The sequence below is a fragment of the Ichthyophthirius multifiliis genome, assembly GCF_000220395.1.
Source record: "Ichthyophthirius multifiliis unplaced genomic scaffold scaff_1120509251360, whole genome shotgun sequence".
Classification (NCBI taxonomy): domain Eukaryota; phylum Ciliophora; class Oligohymenophorea; order Hymenostomatida; genus Ichthyophthirius; species Ichthyophthirius multifiliis.
The window spans coordinates 17,756-38,508 of NW_004085949.1; the positions used below are offsets into that span (position 1 = coordinate 17,756).

At 15.3% G+C, this 20,753-nt stretch overlaps 2 protein-coding genes across 2 annotated transcripts, besides 56 other annotated features; one reads left to right on the forward strand and one right to left on the reverse strand. All coding sequences in view use genetic code 6, as the record gives it.

Annotated features, from left to right (window-relative positions):
• Positions 1-83: 83 nt before the first annotated feature.
• Positions 84-145: a microsatellite.
• Positions 146-1,550: 1,405 nt separating this feature from the next.
• Positions 1,551-1,601: a microsatellite.
• A 901-nt stretch (positions 1,602-2,502) lies between these two features.
• Positions 2,503-2,579: a microsatellite.
• Positions 2,510-2,558: a microsatellite.
• Positions 2,580-4,745: 2,166 nt separating the features above from the next.
• Positions 4,746-4,805: a microsatellite.
• Positions 4,746-4,867: a microsatellite.
• Positions 4,868-4,969: 102 nt separating this feature from the next.
• Positions 4,970-5,023: a microsatellite.
• A 268-nt stretch (positions 5,024-5,291) lies between these two features.
• IMG5_189080 (leishmanolysin family protein, putative) lies at positions 5,292-6,956 on the forward strand. The gene has a single exon (XM_004026802.1). The coding sequence runs from the start codon at positions 5,385-5,387 to the stop codon at positions 6,915-6,917; it is 1,533 nt and encodes a 510-aa protein (XP_004026851.1). The 5' UTR covers positions 5,292-5,384; the 3' UTR covers positions 6,918-6,956.
• Positions 6,957-7,288: 332 nt separating this feature from the next.
• Positions 7,289-7,400: a microsatellite.
• A 253-nt stretch (positions 7,401-7,653) lies between these two features.
• Positions 7,654-7,735: a microsatellite.
• Positions 7,662-7,734: a microsatellite.
• Positions 7,736-7,794: 59 nt separating the features above from the next.
• Positions 7,795-7,867: a microsatellite.
• Positions 7,797-7,870: a microsatellite.
• Positions 7,797-7,876: a microsatellite.
• A 10-nt stretch (positions 7,877-7,886) lies between these two features.
• Positions 7,887-7,931: a microsatellite.
• Positions 7,932-8,084: 153 nt separating this feature from the next.
• Positions 8,085-8,110: a microsatellite.
• Positions 8,111-8,527: 417 nt separating this feature from the next.
• Positions 8,528-8,589: a microsatellite.
• Positions 8,529-8,594: a microsatellite.
• Positions 8,564-8,622: a microsatellite.
• Positions 8,577-8,622: a microsatellite.
• A 107-nt stretch (positions 8,623-8,729) lies between these two features.
• IMG5_189090 (MIR domain protein) lies at positions 8,730-11,836 on the reverse strand (the record flags this gene model as incomplete). Its single annotated transcript, XM_004026803.1, has 4 exons — positions 8,730-9,035; positions 9,102-10,484; positions 10,587-11,568; positions 11,721-11,836. Coding segments are annotated over 4 exons (2,787 nt in total), but the record flags the coding sequence as incomplete, so codon positions are not given.
• Positions 8,754-8,805: a microsatellite.
• Positions 9,044-9,087: a microsatellite.
• Positions 11,573-11,619: a microsatellite.
• Positions 11,576-11,618: a microsatellite.
• Positions 11,621-11,677: a microsatellite.
• Positions 11,837-12,019: 183 nt separating the features above from the next.
• Positions 12,020-12,077: a microsatellite.
• Positions 12,027-12,093: a microsatellite.
• A 121-nt stretch (positions 12,094-12,214) lies between these two features.
• Positions 12,215-12,247: a microsatellite.
• Positions 12,248-12,513: 266 nt separating this feature from the next.
• Positions 12,514-12,581: a microsatellite.
• Positions 12,582-12,803: 222 nt separating this feature from the next.
• Positions 12,804-12,868: a microsatellite.
• Positions 12,812-12,868: a microsatellite.
• Positions 12,869-13,576: 708 nt separating this feature from the next.
• Positions 13,577-13,605: a microsatellite.
• A 194-nt stretch (positions 13,606-13,799) lies between these two features.
• Positions 13,800-13,860: a microsatellite.
• Positions 13,804-13,856: a microsatellite.
• Positions 13,804-13,889: a microsatellite.
• A 197-nt stretch (positions 13,890-14,086) lies between these two features.
• Positions 14,087-14,125: a microsatellite.
• Positions 14,126-14,351: 226 nt separating this feature from the next.
• Positions 14,352-14,404: a microsatellite.
• A 908-nt stretch (positions 14,405-15,312) lies between these two features.
• Positions 15,313-15,358: a microsatellite.
• Positions 15,332-15,393: a microsatellite.
• Positions 15,394-15,994: 601 nt separating this feature from the next.
• Positions 15,995-16,048: a microsatellite.
• A 116-nt stretch (positions 16,049-16,164) lies between these two features.
• Positions 16,165-16,206: a microsatellite.
• Positions 16,207-16,720: 514 nt separating this feature from the next.
• Positions 16,721-16,816: a microsatellite.
• A 784-nt stretch (positions 16,817-17,600) lies between these two features.
• Positions 17,601-17,649: a microsatellite.
• Positions 17,621-17,657: a microsatellite.
• Positions 17,658-18,577: 920 nt separating this feature from the next.
• Positions 18,578-18,611: a microsatellite.
• A 518-nt stretch (positions 18,612-19,129) lies between these two features.
• Positions 19,130-19,171: a microsatellite.
• A 242-nt stretch (positions 19,172-19,413) lies between these two features.
• Positions 19,414-19,586: a microsatellite.
• Positions 19,416-19,577: a microsatellite.
• Positions 19,424-19,486: a microsatellite.
• Positions 19,437-19,485: a microsatellite.
• A 42-nt stretch (positions 19,587-19,628) lies between the features above and the next one.
• Positions 19,629-19,695: a microsatellite.
• Positions 19,645-19,710: a microsatellite.
• A 418-nt stretch (positions 19,711-20,128) lies between these two features.
• Positions 20,129-20,167: a microsatellite.
• Positions 20,162-20,198: a microsatellite.
• A 43-nt stretch (positions 20,199-20,241) lies between these two features.
• Positions 20,242-20,280: a microsatellite.
• A 296-nt stretch (positions 20,281-20,576) lies between these two features.
• Positions 20,577-20,614: a microsatellite.
• Positions 20,583-20,628: a microsatellite.
• The last annotated feature ends 125 nt before the right edge of the window (positions 20,629-20,753 follow it).

The window sequence follows — 20,753 nt, forward strand, 5'->3', positions numbered from 1 at the left end:
TTTTTTAATATTAAAATATAACATTTATTATTTAATTATATAATAAAGAAATTATGTTTTTTAATATTTTTTTTTAAAAATAAATATATATATATATATATATATATATATATATATATATATATATATATTAAATATATAATATTTAAGTTTTTAAATATTTTTTATTTACTTCATTTATATTTATTTATAATGGGTTAAGAATTTGGATGTTGTATTAATCGAAAAGCTTATAAAATAAAGAATAATAATGGATAAAAAAGCAATTAGATTAATACATATATAATAAATTCCAATTTTAATTAATCAAATAGTTTATTTTAATATATTGATTAATAATAAACTAAAAGCTAGTAAAAATTTTAGATTACTTATGATTTAAAATATCCTGTTTTGGATATAAATTCTAGTATTTTATCAGAATTAAATTAATCTTTTTTTGTTAATGGGGAATATATGAATGTAAAGAATAATTCAGATTAAAATTGTAATCAGATATTTATATAAAATAACAATCATAATTAAGAAATAGCACCAAATTAAAATAACTTGTTTAAGTTTATTAATAATAACAATATAATATAGTTTTTAAATTAATATAAATGTTTAATTAATGTAAATTAAAAATAATATAAAGGTTTTTTATTTTTTTATTTAAAATAAAAAAAAAGTAAGGATTTTTACCTAATTTTATATGCCCAAATCCTTTTGTAAAGGAAGAGTGTATAATTTTATATTAAAAATAAGATTAAAAATTGTAAAATTTAGAAATCGAGTTTATTAGGAAGTCCTTTTTTTTAGAAAAAAATGGTTATTTATTAAGTTATGATTAAATATATAGTTTCTTTAAAAAGTAAATTATTATTATTATTTTATAAAAAGCATACTTTTAATAATCAAAGAAAGAAATTTTTAATAGAATTGGTATTATATAGGATATTGTTAAGAAAATTACAATTAAATTTCTATTTTTTATTACGAGATTAAAAATTTAGCTTTAAATTAAGCTTTTTTTCGAGTATATGATTTCGAAAGTATTTTTTTTTTTTATTATTAATAAAATAAACACGCCAACCTTCCCCCCCCCCCAAAAAAAAATAAAAATAGCTTTAAATAATATAAATATATCTAATATTTAAAAAAGTACTAATAATTTTTCAATTGAAGATAAAAATTTTAAAGGATGTATTATTCTCTTTGATGAAAATGAATTAAATGACGATTGGAATTTTTTTATTTTTGAAAAAGGAAATTCATGCCTTTATGGTTCTTAGTTTTTTGTTTATTAATTTGATTTTGATATTTAATAAATTGATAGTAATGAATTTAGTATAAGAATAGAACGTTTTTGTCTTACATAAGTATTTTAATGTTTATATATTTTTAAATTAATAAATATTCTATATACAAAGGAATTATATTTATGTGGAATTATATCAGATTTTAGAAAAAAATGTTTATATTTATTATTTTAGAAATAATTTTAAATGTGATATTTTTTTTTATTTTATTTTTAATAAAAATAAATATGAAACTAAAATTATATAAAAATATATATATATATGTAAATATATATATATATATATATATATATATATATAAAATATATCATTTTATAATATTTTTTATAATAAAAATTATTTGTAAAATATAAAAATATATATATTCCACTCCCTTATATTATAATAATGTTTAGTTTTTTAATGTAAAAATAAATTATAATAAAAAATAAAGCGAATTTTTTATTAGTTTAAAAATTTTATTTTTTATAAATTAAATATTTTTATATTTAATCTTTAAATTTTTCATTATATAAAAACTATGTGTATGCTTTTTTTATATATAAAATAAAAATAATTTAATTTATAATAAAATTATTGAAAAAAAATAATTTAGTTGTATTTTAAATTATATGAGTATACATACGCTTATAAGTCTCATTAAAACTTTTAATCGGATATATATTTCAAAATATACGATAATAATGGTATGATTTTACTTATGAATTATAATATAAAAAACTTTTTTTTATATATTATATTATACGATGTTTATAAATATTTATAGTAAAACTATATATTATATGGGTGTTAATAAAATATAAAAATAAATAACAAATATTTAATAATTATATATATTTATAAATTAAAAAAAAGAATAATTAATTAAAAAATAAATACTTTTTTATATTGAATATAAATTTTTTAAGATATAATGATATCGTCTATGTTAAATATTTTGTATAAAACACAAACAAATTTTTAAAAATATAAGAATAAAATTATTTTATATCGTAAAATATTTTATTTATTAATAATAAAATAAAAAAGATATATATTTTTATTTCAAATAATTTGAAAAATAAAAGATAAATTTATTTTATAAAAAAAGAAATTAAGAAAATATAAATAAAATTAAATAGAAAAAAAAAAAAAAATGAAAAAAGAATTAAGTTGAAAATAAACATATTGAAATAAAAATATATAAAATACATAAAAGAATTATATATAAATATAATATATATATATAATTATAATTATATAAAAAAATATATTTATTTATAATATATTTAAATATATTTTTTTTATTTTCATATATATATCTATTTAATAATAAATAATTTTTTTATTAAATATAACACTCTTTTAATTTATTTAATAAATTTAATAAAAATATATAATTTTAATCTTAAATAATTAAAAACATATAATTTAAGTTATTATAAAGAATAATAGGAATATCTCATTTTTATTAAAATACATATCTTTTTTAAAAAGCTATTTTATTGATCAATATTTCCATTGATTTATTTTTTTACAATAGCACTTATTATTTAAGGAATATCAATTTTAAAAACAGAAACCCATTCATAATTTTTTAAAAGCACATAAATCTGATATATTTTTCAAACATTAAATATATCTATTTTATCTCTGAAATTACAATTTATTTTAATTTTATTGCCTATATTTTTTTTATATCCAATATTCATAGCATTTACTTTTAATTTATTTGATTTGTTCATAGCCTTAAGCTTTTAAAGAACCTTTAATACATCCCAAATCATCAATACCATATTTTTACTTAGCTTGTTGATGCTTCATATTTATCCATGATATGTTCACAGACTACTCCTTTTCCATAGAATGTTTTTTTTCATAGAGGATTTTATTTCAGCATAGAAGTCTATGTCTCTTAAAATATTAGCTAGGGCTCTCCATTAAGAGTTAGCCATTTAGGTATATCAGTATCCATATAACTCAAAATATGAGTAATTTCATGGATAACTACTTCCATTAAATCTTCAAACTATATAAGATCGTTAAATTCTTAACTTGCTAATAAACCTAAGTTTAAATATTAACTTCACCAAGAGTAGGTCCTTAATCATTCAAAAATTAACAGTAACTAGATATAGCTAAATAATCATCAAATTCTTTTTTTTTGTTTGTGTATTATACACATATGTGTAAATCAGAGCTATTTACCAAAATTATGTCCTTTTTAAGGAATAAGTACTTCCTTACTTTTGGAAGGTATCTTTATTTTATTCGGATTTTGAAATTATTTTAATAAACGAGAAAATAGTAAATTCATAATTTTATAGTTTTTTCAATGTTATCAGTTAATTTTTTATTTTAATCATTAGATGTTAGTTTTTAGAAATAAGGCATATCATAGCTATATGGTAATTACAATATTACGGGATTATTTATATTGTATATTACAGATATCAAAATATTATACATCAGGAGGGATTAAATTGTATTTAAATACTTTTTTTTTAGTAGTAAAATTGTTTAAAGCATTTTTAGACAAAAAATATGCGTTATTATTAATAGGGTGATTATAGTTTTTTTAGTTATATATTTTTTATTTTTAAAAATATATTTATTATATGTTTTGATAATAATTTTTTTATTTATTAAATAAATATTAATATTTTAAATAAATGTATTTTAATAATCAATGATTTTACAACCATTATAATATAATTTAAACTATAGATTTATTATTTAATTTTAAATACATTAAATAAATATTAATCATATAAATACTATAAGATAAAATTACCATTAAATTAATTTTAATATAGTATATATTATAAATTTATTATTTAATTAAAAAATAATATAGAAATAATAATCAAATAAAAAGTTATATAATTAATAATAAGTAATTTAATAATAATTATTTTAAAATTGATATAAATATAAAAAATTAAATACAGATATACAAGAACAAAGTTTTAAATTCGAATTATTTTTTATATTCAAAAAATATAAAGTTTTTATTATAAAAACAAATATGAAGATATTTTATTTATTACAATTTTAAAAAAGAAAAATATATTTTATATTATAAATATATAAATTAATATTAGAAATATTAAAAAAATTAACAAATAGAATGTACAAATTAAAATATAAAAATTATATATTCTTTATTAAATATAAATTTGTAAAAAATAATATTTTAACTGATTATATTATATATGAATCAAAATAAAATAATGCTTATTATAGATTATTATAAGTGTTTAAAAAAAAAATCAAAATTAAAGAGATAAATTAAAACAAGAAATGTTTTATAAAAATACTATAATAAAAATTAAAATTAAATAAACATTTATGTTTATTATTTATATAATTTACACTATACATTTTTATGTAAAATTTTTAAATAATTAAAAAAAATATTTTATTGTTTATTTTTAATTAACTAAATGAAAAATTTGATTACATAAATATAAAATAAAAATATATATTAAAATATAAAAATAAATGTATTTAAAATTAAAAAAACAAAAAAATCTTAAAAAACTAAGAAAAAAAAAAATATAATTACAAAAATAAAATTAAAAATAAATAAAAAAAGTTATCAAAAAAAGAGATATAAAAAATTATATAAAAACTATAATAAGAAACTTAAATAATATTTTAAAAAAATATAAAAAACAAATTTATCATTATATTTATATATATTTGTATTTATATTTTTATTTATATATATATTTTATATTAGATTATATTATATTAAACATTTTTAAAATTAATTAGATACATATTAATTTATCTAAAATAAATATATGATAATTTTTTTTTATATTTTAATATTTTTTTTGACTTTTTATATAATTAATTTTTTTAAATTTTTTTAATTAAAAATAAAATTGATTTTTTTTAATATAAAAATATACCATCTTTATATAATACAAAAACTTTAATTAAATAATATATTACAAATCATTAAATAAAATATTAATTATTTATATTAAAAATTAGATATAAAATAAATAAAAAAAATAACATAAACATACTTATTACAATTTTATTAGTGTTAAAATAAGTATAAAATAATATACATAAAAATCTCAAGAATATATGAAAAAACTTATATTAACCTTTCTATTAATAAATTTTATTTTCGGTCTTAAAGTCCTTAAACACAAATGTAGACACGATAAAATAAAACAAACATAGAAATACGACTCACTTCCTCCTGTGGAATCCATAGATTTCCGTAATTTACAAAATAAAAAACCCCGTGATATGTTAATAACCTACGATATGTCTTTTTTCAAAAAATTACCTAATAATGATTATAATTAAAAGTTAATTGCTACTATCGAGAAAGCTTTATAATTAGCAACTGATTATTTTTCTCGTTTAATTAAAATATATCCAAAATCTCAACAAAATATGAGATATATATAAAATTAATCTAAATGTGGCGAAGTAATTATTACATAAGTAGACAGAATCTAGGGAAAGAACTCTGATTTACATCTATATGTATCATATTCAGAAGTAGTAGATGATGATTATTTAGCCTAAGCTATTTGGTGTTAATTCTTGTAAGGTTTAGGACCTACTCATGGTGAAGTTAATTTCAATTTAGCATAATTAAAAAGTTAAAATATTAGCGATGCTATCTAATTTGAAGATTTAATGGAAATAGTTATCCATGAAATTACTCATGTTTTGGGTTTTATGGATACTGATATACCTAAATGGGTAACTTCTGATGGAAAACCCCATGTATAACCTACAATCAAAGCAACTATAAGGGGAGTTGAAAATTTACTAATCAAAACTCCTAACGTGTTGAATTTTGCTCGAAAATATTTCGGATGTCCTACCTTACTTGGTATGCCTCTTCACAATTAAGATGGGATAGGAACTGCTAATTGTCATTGGAAAAGCTCAGATATACAAAATGAATACATGAATCCATCAACATCACCTACTTAAGCTTATTTTAGTGGTTTTACAGCAAATCTTTTAAGAGACACAGGTTTCTATGCTGAAATCAACACCTCTATGGAAGAATAAACATTCTATGGAAAAGGAGTAGGCTGTAATCATATCATGGGTTAATGTAATTCATCAACAAGAGAATATTGTAATCCTTAAACTGATGATGGATTATGTGATTATTACCACCATGGATCTTCTAAATGCCATAATGATTCTGGTTGTAATATTTTAGTTACCTACACAAATACAAAATGCTGGAATGTTTAAAGTAATTAGAACACATAAGAAGCTAGGTAAAAATATGGAGTAAAATATGGTATTGATTCGAGATGTTTTAACGGGTCTTTAAAAACTTAAAACTATGAACCAAACAATTAAATTATAGGCGAATGCTATAAATATGAATGTAAATCAAATAAATAATAAGTAGATATTTGGGTAGGATAAGATAAATAAACTTGTTAGAAAAATTCATAAAAATTGTAATATAAGGGATATAGTGGACATATTTAATGTCCGAAAAACATATAAGATTTTTGTAATTTTAAAAAATTTTGTCCGGGTTTCTGTAACGGAAATGGATATTGCTTAAAAGATAAATGTTACTGTGCTAAAGGATTTTCTGGTAATGATTGCTCTATTAAAAAAGCATCTTGAAATAGATTAGATTTTACTATAAAATTTGGAAAAAAAAATTATCTTTTTTATTATATGTTTATAAATTTTTAAGTAGAGGATAAAGAATTATTATTTAAAAAAAAAAATTTATAGATTAATAAAATGATTTTTTTTAAATAGATAAGTTAAAAAAAAAAATTTATTAAAATACTAAAAATTATATATAAATAGAAATTAGTCTAATTTAAAAATACAAAAAAAAAATATATTTGTATATTTATTTTAATAAATAATAAAATATTATTTTAAATTATAATAATTAATAAGAAGAATAATTAATATTATAATAAAAAATATATGAAAAAATAATCGGAAAGTAAAAAATAAAAAATATGAATTATAAATAATAAATATATATATATATATATAGATATATAAATAAAAATATAATTATATATATATATATATATATATATATATTAATTTATATTTATATATACATATATTATATATATATATATAAGATGTTATATTAATAATGATTTATAAAACTTTAGTAAAAAAATTATCTAATTTAATTTAACATGAAAATTAATTTGTAAAATACATAAATAAATTATGATATAATATTAATAATAAAAAAATAAATATTATTTATTTATATATTGTTTTAAATAAAATTAATTATATTAAAAAAATATATGATAAATATTTAAATAAAATGAAATAAATATTGAAAAAGTTATGAAAGATTAATAAGAATATTATAATTTTTAATAATAAATAAATATAATATAATAATATAAATATATAAAAAAAGTATTATATTAATTATATAAATAAATATATAAATATATTAGTTTTTAAATATTTATATTTTTTTATTATATATATTAATATATATATATATTTAATATTTTTTTTAATTTTTTTTTTTTACTTTTATCTTTTAATTTTTTTATTTTTTATTTTTTTATTTTTTATTTTTTATTATTTATAAAAAAATATATATAATTATTTTTAATTTTAATATAATATTTTTTCATATTTAATTCCAATGAATTTTTTTTCTTCACATCTTTCGAACTAACATTAAATGCGTTAATTGTTTTCTACAGTTAATACTTTAATTATATGAAAAAAACTATATATATTATATATATAAATAACTTTTAATCATCTTCATTATCTTTATCTTTTTTATAATTTTTTTTTTTTTTTTTTTTTTTTTTATGTTTTTACCGTTATCTTCTTCATTTATTAAAAATGTTTGTATATTAATATTTTATATTAATAAAGCATGATTTATTGATATTTATTTTTATAAATTTGATATTTTCATACTTTTTATTTAAATGTTATATTATATTATTTTATTTTTTTTTAAAAAAAATATTGTACTCTTATTAATATTTGTAATTATTTAATTATGAAAACGAAAATTTGTTCATTATTATAACAGTCTTTTTTTAAAAACTAGTACCTATTTTACTTATTTTTTTAAAAAAAAATTAAATATGTTAAAGAATATTTTTATATTGAAAATATAAATTATTACAATGATGTTTAAAAGAATTTTCTATGTGACATTTTTTTTTTAATATATAAAAAAATACTAAATTTTATTTATATCTTTTTATTTTACATGTATATAATATATAAATAAATATAATTATATTTAAAATAAATAAATATTATAAATAAAATATAAAAATAAAAATAAAAAAATTAATAAAATAAAAATCTATATATATATTCAATTTATTAATTAAAACTAATCCTATTATTTAAATTATTTCAGAATTATCTTTTATTTAAGTGAAGTTCTTTATAATAATTAGTTTAATTTATTCATCTATTATATTGTTAAAAAAAATATATGTATTATAAATAATATATATATATATATATATATATATATATATATTATTTTTTTATTTATATTACAGATTCTTTAATAGAAACCAACATATTAATTTTTTCTTCTTCCAAATCCTATTAATCTTTAATTTTCTTTGTCCTTTTTTTAGGTATCCAACTGATATCATATTTTTCAATTTTTGACCAAATATAACTTTCATCTCCATTATATTCTGTTACTTATTTGAATTTTAAATATGCCTTATAAAAAATATAATTCCACATTTTATGTTCTACCTAAAATAATATATATATAATTTTATATATTCATATATATTAATTTATATATCTATAAATATATACCTTTATATGATAAAAAAATCCTCCTTAATCACCTCCTTTATCTAATGTTTATCTATCTAATCCACAAATAAAGCAGAATTTATTTTCATCGTAATTTTTTTCATCTAGTTTATCTTTTAGTTCTTTAAACTTATCAATAATAATACCTCCAACCATATTAATTACAATTAAAACTAAAATAATATTCAACATATTATCAAATGCAAATCTAGCGAAATATTTATCTTTATAATTTTAATTTACTCCTATATATTCATCATTTACTAAATTTAAACTACTTTTTTCTTTTAAAAATTTTCCCACAGCCCCAGTTTCTTTAAATGTATAATCAAAAGTCTTAAAATAACACTTCCAAAAACTCTCACAATCCCCTTCAGGATATTAATCATAGAAATAAATGTAAGATACGATAGTAAAATAGTACTCTAAGATTACAAAGAGTAAAAAAGATAATCCTAGTTCTATTTTTGGCTCATATATGGCCTTTACTACATTCGAAAGGATGTCAAAACGTAAAAAATCGAACAGAAGACCTCCAAAAAGGAAAGGGTGATAAGTTAAACCTAATAGAGCGAAGATTAATTATGTAAAGTAGTATATAATATCGAAATCTTAAAGTAATAAATAAATTGAATAGAAAATTTTGATGAGAAAATTAAAGAAATTTTTTATAAAGAAAATAAATTTAGTTTTTTTTTTTTTTAGTTTTAACAAAAAAAAGCTGCACCAAATATTCCCAATTATTAAAGGAGCCCTTTTTAAAAGGAAAAAACTAACAACTATACAAACTAGAAAAAGATTAAAAATGCCAATCATAAATATGAATTTTTCAACATCATCATATTCTTTAATATATAGGAATCTTGGGTCTTATAAACGGGAATTATTTAATGCATTACTATATTCAGGGGAATCTTTGGACACATTTGGGGGTATTATTAGAAAATATTAAGAGTATGAGGTCAATATGATTAAGTTTAGGACGATTGCGAATAAAAAATTCATGTTTTCAAGTAGTTTATGATTGTTTACTATAAAACCTATGAGGTAATAACGATTTACTAGCCTCCGGATGTTTTCTTCGTGAGTCATTATGAGGATTATGGAGTCTGATTAGTCCATTAAATATGATAGTTTAGCTTTAGAGGATGATCTATTAACTTTATTATTAAAATGGTCTTTTACTTCATCAGATAGAGTGAAACATAAGGGTAGTTTAGGGAAAAAAATAGTCTGTAATTCCCCATCGCGAATGATTTCGATTTGGCATGTTTTTTAATGGAAAAAAGATAGAGCTTCATGTAATTCTTTTTTTTTTTCTTTTTCCTTTTTAATTTCTTCTTCTTCTTATTGTTTTTTTTGTTTTAAATTGCTATTAATTTCCTATATATAAAAATTATAAATTTAAATAAAAGATAATATATATATATGTATATCATTATATATAATATATGTGTATTTTCTTCATATATATATGTATTTCACCTGTAATGCGTTCATTCCCACAGATAATAAGCCTTTCCCTATTTTGCCTATATTTCCAAAAATGTTATTTTTTTGAAAATAAGCATCAAAACCATCATCTTCTTCTTATTTAAATTCGTTTAAAATAGAATTCATGTCATCATCATCTTATTATTCGATTTCTTCAAAAACATTATTTGATATATATAATTTTATCAAAATATAAATAAAAAATCCATTTTCAATTATAAATTGGTATTTTTCACTATTTTATTCGTCTTTGAAATCTATTTCATCTTCATAATTATTAAATAAGTCTTTATTATAGTCATTATTGGAGTATTTTTTCCATAATATATATATTTTTGTAAGGTTAGATGTTAATATTTACAATGGAATGTTCCTCATTATATTTCCTATGAAGTTACTTTTCTAGTCTTGGAATTCTAGTAAGGAATTAATTGTTATTAGGCATTTATATTTCAGTCTAGCTACTTAACCTACGTGTATTTTCTGGTTTTCGTCATATAATCTGGAATCTTCACCTAATACTTAAACTGCATATTCGAGAAATTTAGTCTAGGCAATGCAGTTTTAGTTCTCTTTACAAGGACCTTATACAAACTCAGTTAAAGTGTCGAAACATTACTCTATTTAAGTGTATGTTTCGGGTGTTATTTAGTAAGATATTAGTAGTTTTATTGTTAGAGAAACTAAATCGTAAGAATATTTAGAGTTAGTTTATTTTCTGATGTAGTTTTATAAAAATAAATTATGGCCTTCGCAAAAAAGCTACAATAGACGTAGTATTTTTTAAATAATTTAAGATTTATGAGAACCATTTAAAATAGGCTTTTATATAGATTAAGAATAAAGAATCTAGTTTATTTTACTAAATAATTTCTCACTATTTGATGAGGATTAAAAATAATCAAAAATATTCTTCTATACAGATTTATTACCATTTTTAAGTAATAAATTTAAGAATTTTAATAAATAATTTCTAAAATATAAAATTATATGATATTAATAAAAATTAATAATTTAATAAAAAAATATATAAATAATATATATAATATATATATATATATATATATATATATATATTTATAATAATTTTTATTTTATTAATATATTAATTATATTTTTAATTACAAATAATATGAATCGTTTTCGTTTTCATCCCAAAATAGCTTTAAAACTATTTTAGTTGCATTTAATTTATCTAATTAATCTTATCTTTCTTATAATTTTTTTTATAAAAAAATATCCTTTTATTTTTCATCTTATAAATTTAGTATTTTTTTTTAATCTTATTCAATATTTTTTAATATATTTGATAGTGTAATTAGTATAAATACTACCGATTATTTTGGTACATTTTTTTATTACCAGAATTCAATAAATTGCAAGAATTTTTATAACAAATCATCTGATTGTAAAATAATGTCTTTTTAATTATTATTTTATTATTCAACTTATTTTTATTATTAATTTTTTTCATTTTAATTAATATTTTTATCTTATTCTTTGAACATTTTTTAAATATTTAAAATGGAAACAGAGAAATTATTTGATTCTTTTTTGAGTATTTTTTTTAAATATTTACTTCCTTTTAATTTATGGTTTTCTTTCAAGTTAATCTATTCTATTAAATCTAATTTTTATTAAACTGATTTTTAAACCAAATTTATTACACTATTCTCTAATTCACTATTTTAAGCGAAATAAAAACAAATCAAAAGACATTCCAAAAATGGTCGATTTAAAATTTCATCAAAAGTTCTTATATATGTATTTTTAGTTTAAAAGATTTATATTTTTTCACATTTTATTTATTTCCCGACTTACACTAAATTATAAGGTAGTATTTATTTTAAATATTATTCTATTTATTGTGATTATATCTATATTAGTATAATTAAATACATATATAAAAATAAACAATTATATATATAAATATATATATATATATATATATATATATATATATATATATATATATTTATTTATATACTTATATTATAAATTCTTTAAAATTTTAAACAAAAAAATTCTGTCTTAAATCTAATATAAATATAAGAAATTTCGAGATTTATATTTTGATAATATTTTCAATTAAAAATTCTTAATTTTCCTCTTTTATTTAGAAAGTTTTATTTGAGAATTTTTAAAGGACTTTTTTTAATCCTTAGAATTTTTTGAAAATCGGATCTGTAATTATTTCGTTTTCTATATTTATATTATTTATTATTTTTTTGTTATTATGTGTATTATTTTTTTATTATTTTTTTAATATTTTTCCCAAAAAAACAGTCTTTTTTCTCAATTTTTGGATTGTATTTAACTTCACGTAACTCTTTTTATTAAAAAACTCAGTATATTTCCTTACTATTTCAATTTTTTCTAACTCTTCGAAGTATTTTTCATCATATTCTAACATAAAAGTTATAAATAAGATTATTTTTTCAAGCTCTTTTAGTCTAAAAACTCCATCTGAGTCTTTAAAATATTCATTTTTTACTAAAATAATAAATAAGTTTATAGTTTCTAATAGAAATTAATTATAGAAATTTCTTTCCTTTTTTATTTAGTTTTTCTAAAATTCATTATATTAATTTTCAATATATTCAATTAAATAATTCTATAATTCTATTATTATTTAAAAATCTTTCTTATAATCTTCTTCTTATTAAAAAATCAAAATATCATCTTCTTGAGACTAATTACAAAGTTAATTATCTAGGCTTTTATTTATATTTGATGGGATTTTAAAAAAACTATTATGGCTTTTATTAAATGAAAAAAAAACTTGTTTTCCTATATATATATTCATTATAATACGCAAAAAAGCAGCCATTAAATCATAATCAGGATTATATTATGTTTATTTTATTATATTTAGTAAACATTGAAAGGGTAATAAATTTTTAAAGTATTATTAGGTACTTTTTGAACTGTTTTTACATAAATTTGCAAATAAATTTATTTAACATTTAAAATATTCAAATTAATATTAATATATCTAATATTAATATATTATTATATATATCAAAAATATATTATATATAATTATATTAATTATTAAACCTCATAATTTTAAAACTTATTTAAAGGAATTTCAATAATTTAATTGTATTCATCTAGTATTTTAATTTAAAGCATATCTTGTTATAAGTTTTAATCTATTTAAAAAATGCATTATTAATGTATTGATTAATTTTCAAAAATCTATAAAATATATTAAATATATATATATAATATATATTATATATATTATTTATAATATATTTAATTTTTTTATTTATATATATTTTATATATTTATTTTTTTAGTTTTTTAATACTTCTTTAAATATATATTCTTAATTTGATTTAATTGAAATGTTATTAATTAATGTACAATGACTTAAAAATTATAAAATTTCTGGCTTCGATAAAGGTTAAAATTTTTTAAATTTATTTATTATATCTTTTAATACTGTATAATTATTTTCTTCATTATTTTAAATTTCAGAAATTTTATTTTTTTCTATTATTTTATTTTTATTATTTTCATTTAATAATATTAATTAATTAAATTTTTCAACTATTTTTATATTTTAGCAAAACATATCTTTCATTGAATTTGTCACAAAATCGCCATATCCAATATGAGAAACGAAGATTTTTATAAATTAAACAGTATATTCCTGATTATTTAAGTTATTTTTACATACTGATTTTAATATATTATATATTTGAAGACATATTCCATATTTTTTTCCAAAAAATTCTTCTTATAGTTTTTATAAATCTTATATTATATTAAAAATATTTATTTATTTATAAATATATATTAAACTTGTTTAAAATTTGTAATTTGATTCATTAGCTTAATTTTATTATTTTTAATTATATAATTAAAGAATTTAACCTTAAACTTATTAAGTTTAAGCAAATTATTCAAATTCTTATTATAAAGGAAAAAATTTATAAAGAAGCCAGCAAAGCATACCTAAAATACACTAATCTTTTATAATCTTTAATATAATAATATATATATATATATTTATGTTTATTTAAATACTGTTTATCTAGTAATACTTGCTGTAGAATATTCTTAATGTATATCAATATAAGAACTAAGTTTATTATTTATAAAAAGATCCAATTAGTTTAAAGTATAATTAATTTAATCTAAGCAATTTCTAAAAATATTTTTTTATTTCCATTATTAATAATCATCTTAAAATTTCTTTTTATATTATTTAAATATTTATATTTTTTTTTGTTATATATATTAATATATAAAATTATATCAAACCATTAAATTAAATGTTTATAATCCATTGAAAAAGACAGGAAGACTAAATAAAAGAAAATTACTGTCCCATAGCTCTTCGAAATTTGCTTTTCTTATTTTAAAAGTATTTATTTTTGTAACTATTATTTTTAATATTATATAAAAAAATAATTATTATTTTTACTATTTTTTTCCATAATAGGAATTTAATAATTATTATTATTTTATTTGATTTATTCTTTTTTATTTTAAATATCATCATCTTCTTAAATATTAATATCTCTATATCCAATCCACAATCCAGAATTAACATTTAAGATTCGAAAATAACTATCTTTTGTTATAAACTTAATACTTTATTGATTCTCATTTTATTTTATAGGAAAAAACTTAAATTTATTTTAAGGTTCATCAATTATGGTTAGATCTAAATAAAATTAATCTTCCTATTATATTATTATAAAAATTATATACAAACATAAATATATATACATATATATATATATATATATATATAATATATTTATATAAAAAGTATATATATTTAATACTTTATTATTTCTCAAAGTTAAATATTATCCAGTAACAAAATGTTTTAATCTATAAGTATTTTCCCATGTAAGAATACCTCCTTGAAATATATGTTCAGCCTCAATTTACCATAGTGCATTTATTAGATAATTTTGTGCTTTATTTTTATTTATTTATTGATATCTTACTTAAAAGTTTTCATATAATTAATATTTTATTTTTTTTAATTAATCTTCTTCATATTAAAATTCTTATATTTATAATATATTTTATTCTGGGTTTATTTTTTAAAAATCAACTTAAATTTTATTAAAATTCGAATCATTAGATGTTTGTCTTTATAAACTTTACTAATAATAAAAAGGAAGATTTAAATCTAATTAATTTTAAGAAATTTGTTATTATTCATCATTATGATGACTTGAATTATAAGAAGACTATCTTAAAATATTATGAGATTTTTTAGAATCTAAATATGTTTTTTTTCTTAAACTATTAGTCTATTATTTAGAATTATCATTCTTACGAGATCTTTAAGAATCTGAAAGTTATTAATTTAAAATTAAACTTTAAAATGGATCAATTATTTAAGATGTTGAAAGGCAATACTTAAAATATATATATATATATATATATATATATATATATAAATATATATTTATATATATTTATTTATTTATTTTGTAATTATTTACATTACTTTCTGACAAGTTTAACCAAAGAACATTTCCTATATTTAAATATCTTGAATTTTCTACTTCATTTTATGAATATAAATTAACTCTATTATAGTATTTTTTATTATATATATATTTTTAATATTATAATTTTTACATCCATTTTCTTGGATTTTCAAGATTTGCGTAAATTTTTATACATGATTGTTCTTCTTATAAAAAAATTTCTTTGTCTTCTTAAATTTTTTAACCTTAAAAATTAGTATATAAATATCCTATACGATTATGTATTAATTATGTGCAACAAATATGAACTACATCTCTATTTGTGGCTATGTTTGCTCTTTATTTTTAAATAGTTAAACAAGGCATAAATTTAAATAATGATTTTTCATCTGGAAAATCAATTAATTAAAAACTTATTTTTATTGTATTAAAAAAATTAAAAAAAAAATACATATAATTTTCAGTTTAATCTTTAGTTAAAGAAAGAAATTTCATTGAAGCTAAATGTACTAAATGAAAAGAAGAAGAAGAAAATAATATTTGAGTTCCTTTTAATTTATTAAATGTAGCCATATTAGAATTTAAATCGCCATCTAAATTTTATATTAATTAACGAATGTTTTCTTTTCTTTTTTCTAAACCTTTATATTAAAGAAAATATATATATTTATATATAAATATATATATATATATAAATTTTATAATATATATTATATTTATATATATTTAAATATATACATATATATATATATAATTAACTTAATTATTTCCAATTTTCAGTTTCTAATACTTTCTAATAATTTAAACTATCTATTTACGGTATAATTTTAAATACACAATTATAAAAATTAACAGATTTATATCCTTAAATTTTCGAGAAGTTTTTTATAGTCAATTTAGATTATAAAAATCCATCCGATTATATATAATAATCTTAATAATCTGCTAAATTTAAACTTATACAACATCCGAATGTAATTTATATATTTTTTCCTTGATTTTCTACTTATTAATAATCAATAAATTCCATATATATAAATAAATAAATATTTATATTATTTTAAATTTAAAAAAATAAAAAATAAATAAAACTAAATATAAAAAAATTATTTCATAAAAAAGACTATTTATTTTATTATATATATAGTATATTATCTTAAAAATCAATATTTTCAAAAAACTCTATTAATTCTTTTATTTTTAATCCATTTTAAATACCCATAATAATTCCATAAATTATATTAAAAATACCTTTTTGACCTAAAATATGTATTTATTATATAAAATTATTTTTTTTATTTATATATATTTTCATTAAATTTCCTTTATTTTTACACTCAAGTATATTTTATTAAACTTCTTATTCTTTTTCATTTTTAATTAAAATTTATATTAATTCGGCTCCTTCTTAAATTTAAGAAATTAAAATTTCTATATTTTCATTTATTTTAATTAATTTTTTACAATTTACTTAATTTAAACAATTTAAAATATTCTCAAAATTCATGTTTTTTTTTTTAATATAAAATACAAAAAATTATATATATATTTTTTTTATTTTTTTATATATTATTTTTTTTATTTTTATTTTTTTCAATTAAAAAATTATCCAAAATCATATTCACAAAAGCACAAATTTCAACATTTTTAATAAAACTTTCTCGAATTTTTTCTAGTTTTTCTACCAAAAACATCCCCTCAAACATCTCTTTTATACCCTCTTCTTCCCCAAAACCCTCCAAAACAACCAAAATAGCATTAAGAACATTACCTATGACATTTAAATCATTTATATCTAATCCTTTTATCCAAAAAGAGACTAAAAAATCATCCAAAAACAACTTTTATTGATTTAAATTTCCCCAAATAAGTACATTAGTGGATATATAAATGACTTCTATTTATCCTTATATACCAAGTGCATTAATATTATCAAAATCAAATATTTTCTGGAAGAAAAAATCATCTAAAAAGGCTTAAATCGCCTCTTAATTAGTACAAATATTGGAAATTGTCCATAAAATTTGGCATAAAAAATAAGTGTTTTTTTGGTTTTTTTCATATAGGGAATTTAAGAGGGAAAAAACCTGATTTTTTTCAAGAAAATTTTTTTCAATTTCTTTTTGGCTCGAAAAATATACGAAAAGAATTTTCGCATTTAAATGAAAAAGTTAATTTTCCTCATTTTTTTATTGTAAATTTTCCTTTATTTTTTCAAATAAAAAAAATCGTTTTTTTCAAATAAAAAATTATTTAAGCAAATACAAGTGTAAATATTCGACATTAAAACATCATTTTGATAAAAATTAGCCAGAAATTATATATTTAAATCATATATTTATTCTACTAAGGGTTCAATTAAGGGTCTATTGGCAAATTTTAAAAGATTTTGCGAAAATTCGAATATTTATTAGCTATTTTGTGCTGTTTGAGATGGATTTTTTTCAAAAAAGTCAATAAAATCGAATTATTAGATATATTTTTCGATAAAAAAATAAGAATCATGAGTTATATTATTTATTAAACATAATATTTATTAAAATAATATAGAGTTTTCTTTAAAAAAACATAATTTTTGTAAAATAAGTTAATGATAAGTATCATTTATTAAGTTTTTTTCAATAAAATTTTATTCTAAATTTTATAAAAGTAAATTCTATAAAAAAAATAAAGATTGTATTAAATATAAATTAGTTGAAGATTTTTTAATTAAAAATTCGAAAATATTAAATATTCCTTCTTTTATATAAAAGAAGGCTATGGCTTTTTAAATCAAAAAATCTTCTTGTTTTTGTATTTTTTCGATAATATAATCAATATTTAAAAGTATTTAGGCTTAATTATCTTAGTTAATAGATAATAAAAGGTCCGATATTAACGTTAAATATATGTTTCTATCGAAATTTATTATTTTTGGAGTTTAACGAGTCGTTTAGAAATATTTTTTTAGTTTTTCTTTACGAATTTTTTGATTAAAATTATATTTTTTTTTAGATATTAAAGTATTTAATTCCATTTTTATTTTTTAGTAAAAAAAAAAATATATTTTTTATTTATTTATTTTTTTAAAAAAAATTAAATTAAAAATAAAAAATATTATATAAAAAACAAGATTTTTGTTTAAAAAATTTTAAACGTTTTATTAGATTAAAAAACCGCTTATAATAAAAAAAAAGATAATTAAAAATATTTTTATTTTATAACATTGGAAAAATAAAGTAAATAATAAAAAAAAACTCGAAATATTTAAATAAATTGAAATATCAAATATAAATAATATTATTTATATAAAAATAGATATATAAAAAAATCTAAAAAAAAATAAAAAGAATAATAAATATTTAAAATAAATTTATTTATTTATTTATTTATTTATATATATATATTTATATATTATATATTATATATTATATATTATATATTTGTTATCATTTAAGTATTTATTTTTATTTCTATATTTTTTTATTTATTTTTTATTATTTATTTTATATTATTCATATTAATTTTTTATTTTTTAGTTTATATACTCATGTTTTTTAAATAATTATTTATTGAATTTTTAATTTTTTTCTTTTTTTATATTATATTATTTTTATTTTTTTTTAGTTTAATTTTTATATTTTTTAATATTTTTTTAATTAATTTTAATTGAATTAATATTTTATATTTTTTTCAATTTTTGTACTATTATCTTAGTATAAGTTTCTTTTTATTTTAAATTTATTTAAATATAATTATTTTTGTTAATATTAAATTTAAAAATAAATTTGATTTTATTTTTATTAAATAATAATTATAATACAGATATATCCAATTTATTTATATCATTTTTATTATTTTTTTACATTTTAGTTTTAAATTATTTTTACTTATACTTATTAATTTTCAAAAGACATTATTTCTTTATTTTTAATAAAAACTGAAAAATTAAAACAGATATTATTATAAAAAAAAATTAAAATTAATTTAAATTCTAAACTATTTATATAAATAATAAATATTTTTTATATTTAATTTAAAAATATATATTCAATTTTAAAAAATCAAATAAAAATAATGTATATATTATTATATTATCGTATTTTTATATATATTATTATATTTAAAAGTAAAAATATTTAAAATAAATAATATTAATATTATAACTATATAAATAAAATAATTTAAAAATTAATGAATATATTTATATATTATATTTATAATTTATTTAATATTATCATAATAGCATTTATTAATAAAATATGACTTAAAAAAATTATATATATATTGAGTAATTATATATTTAATTTTTCATTTAAATTTAACAAGTATGATAAATGATATAAAAAAAGAGAATAAATTAATGTAAATATATACTATTTGAAATAAATATATAAAAAGAATAAAAATTTAATTTTTCTTATTTTAATAAAGAAAAATCTTTAAAAAATTTATATAAAAATTTTAAAAAGAAAATAGAAAAAATTAAATATTATTAAATATATAGATTTTAGTAATAATAATATCAAAATATATAAAGTTTAATTTAAAAATAAATTTTTAATATAAAAAAAGATTTTTTATTTTTTTTATAAAAAAGTAAAAAAATATAATAATTATAAATTAATTTATTTATTTAAATTTTTTAATATTTTATTTATATATATTATTAAAATATTTATATTTTATTTATTTTTTATAATAATCTTAT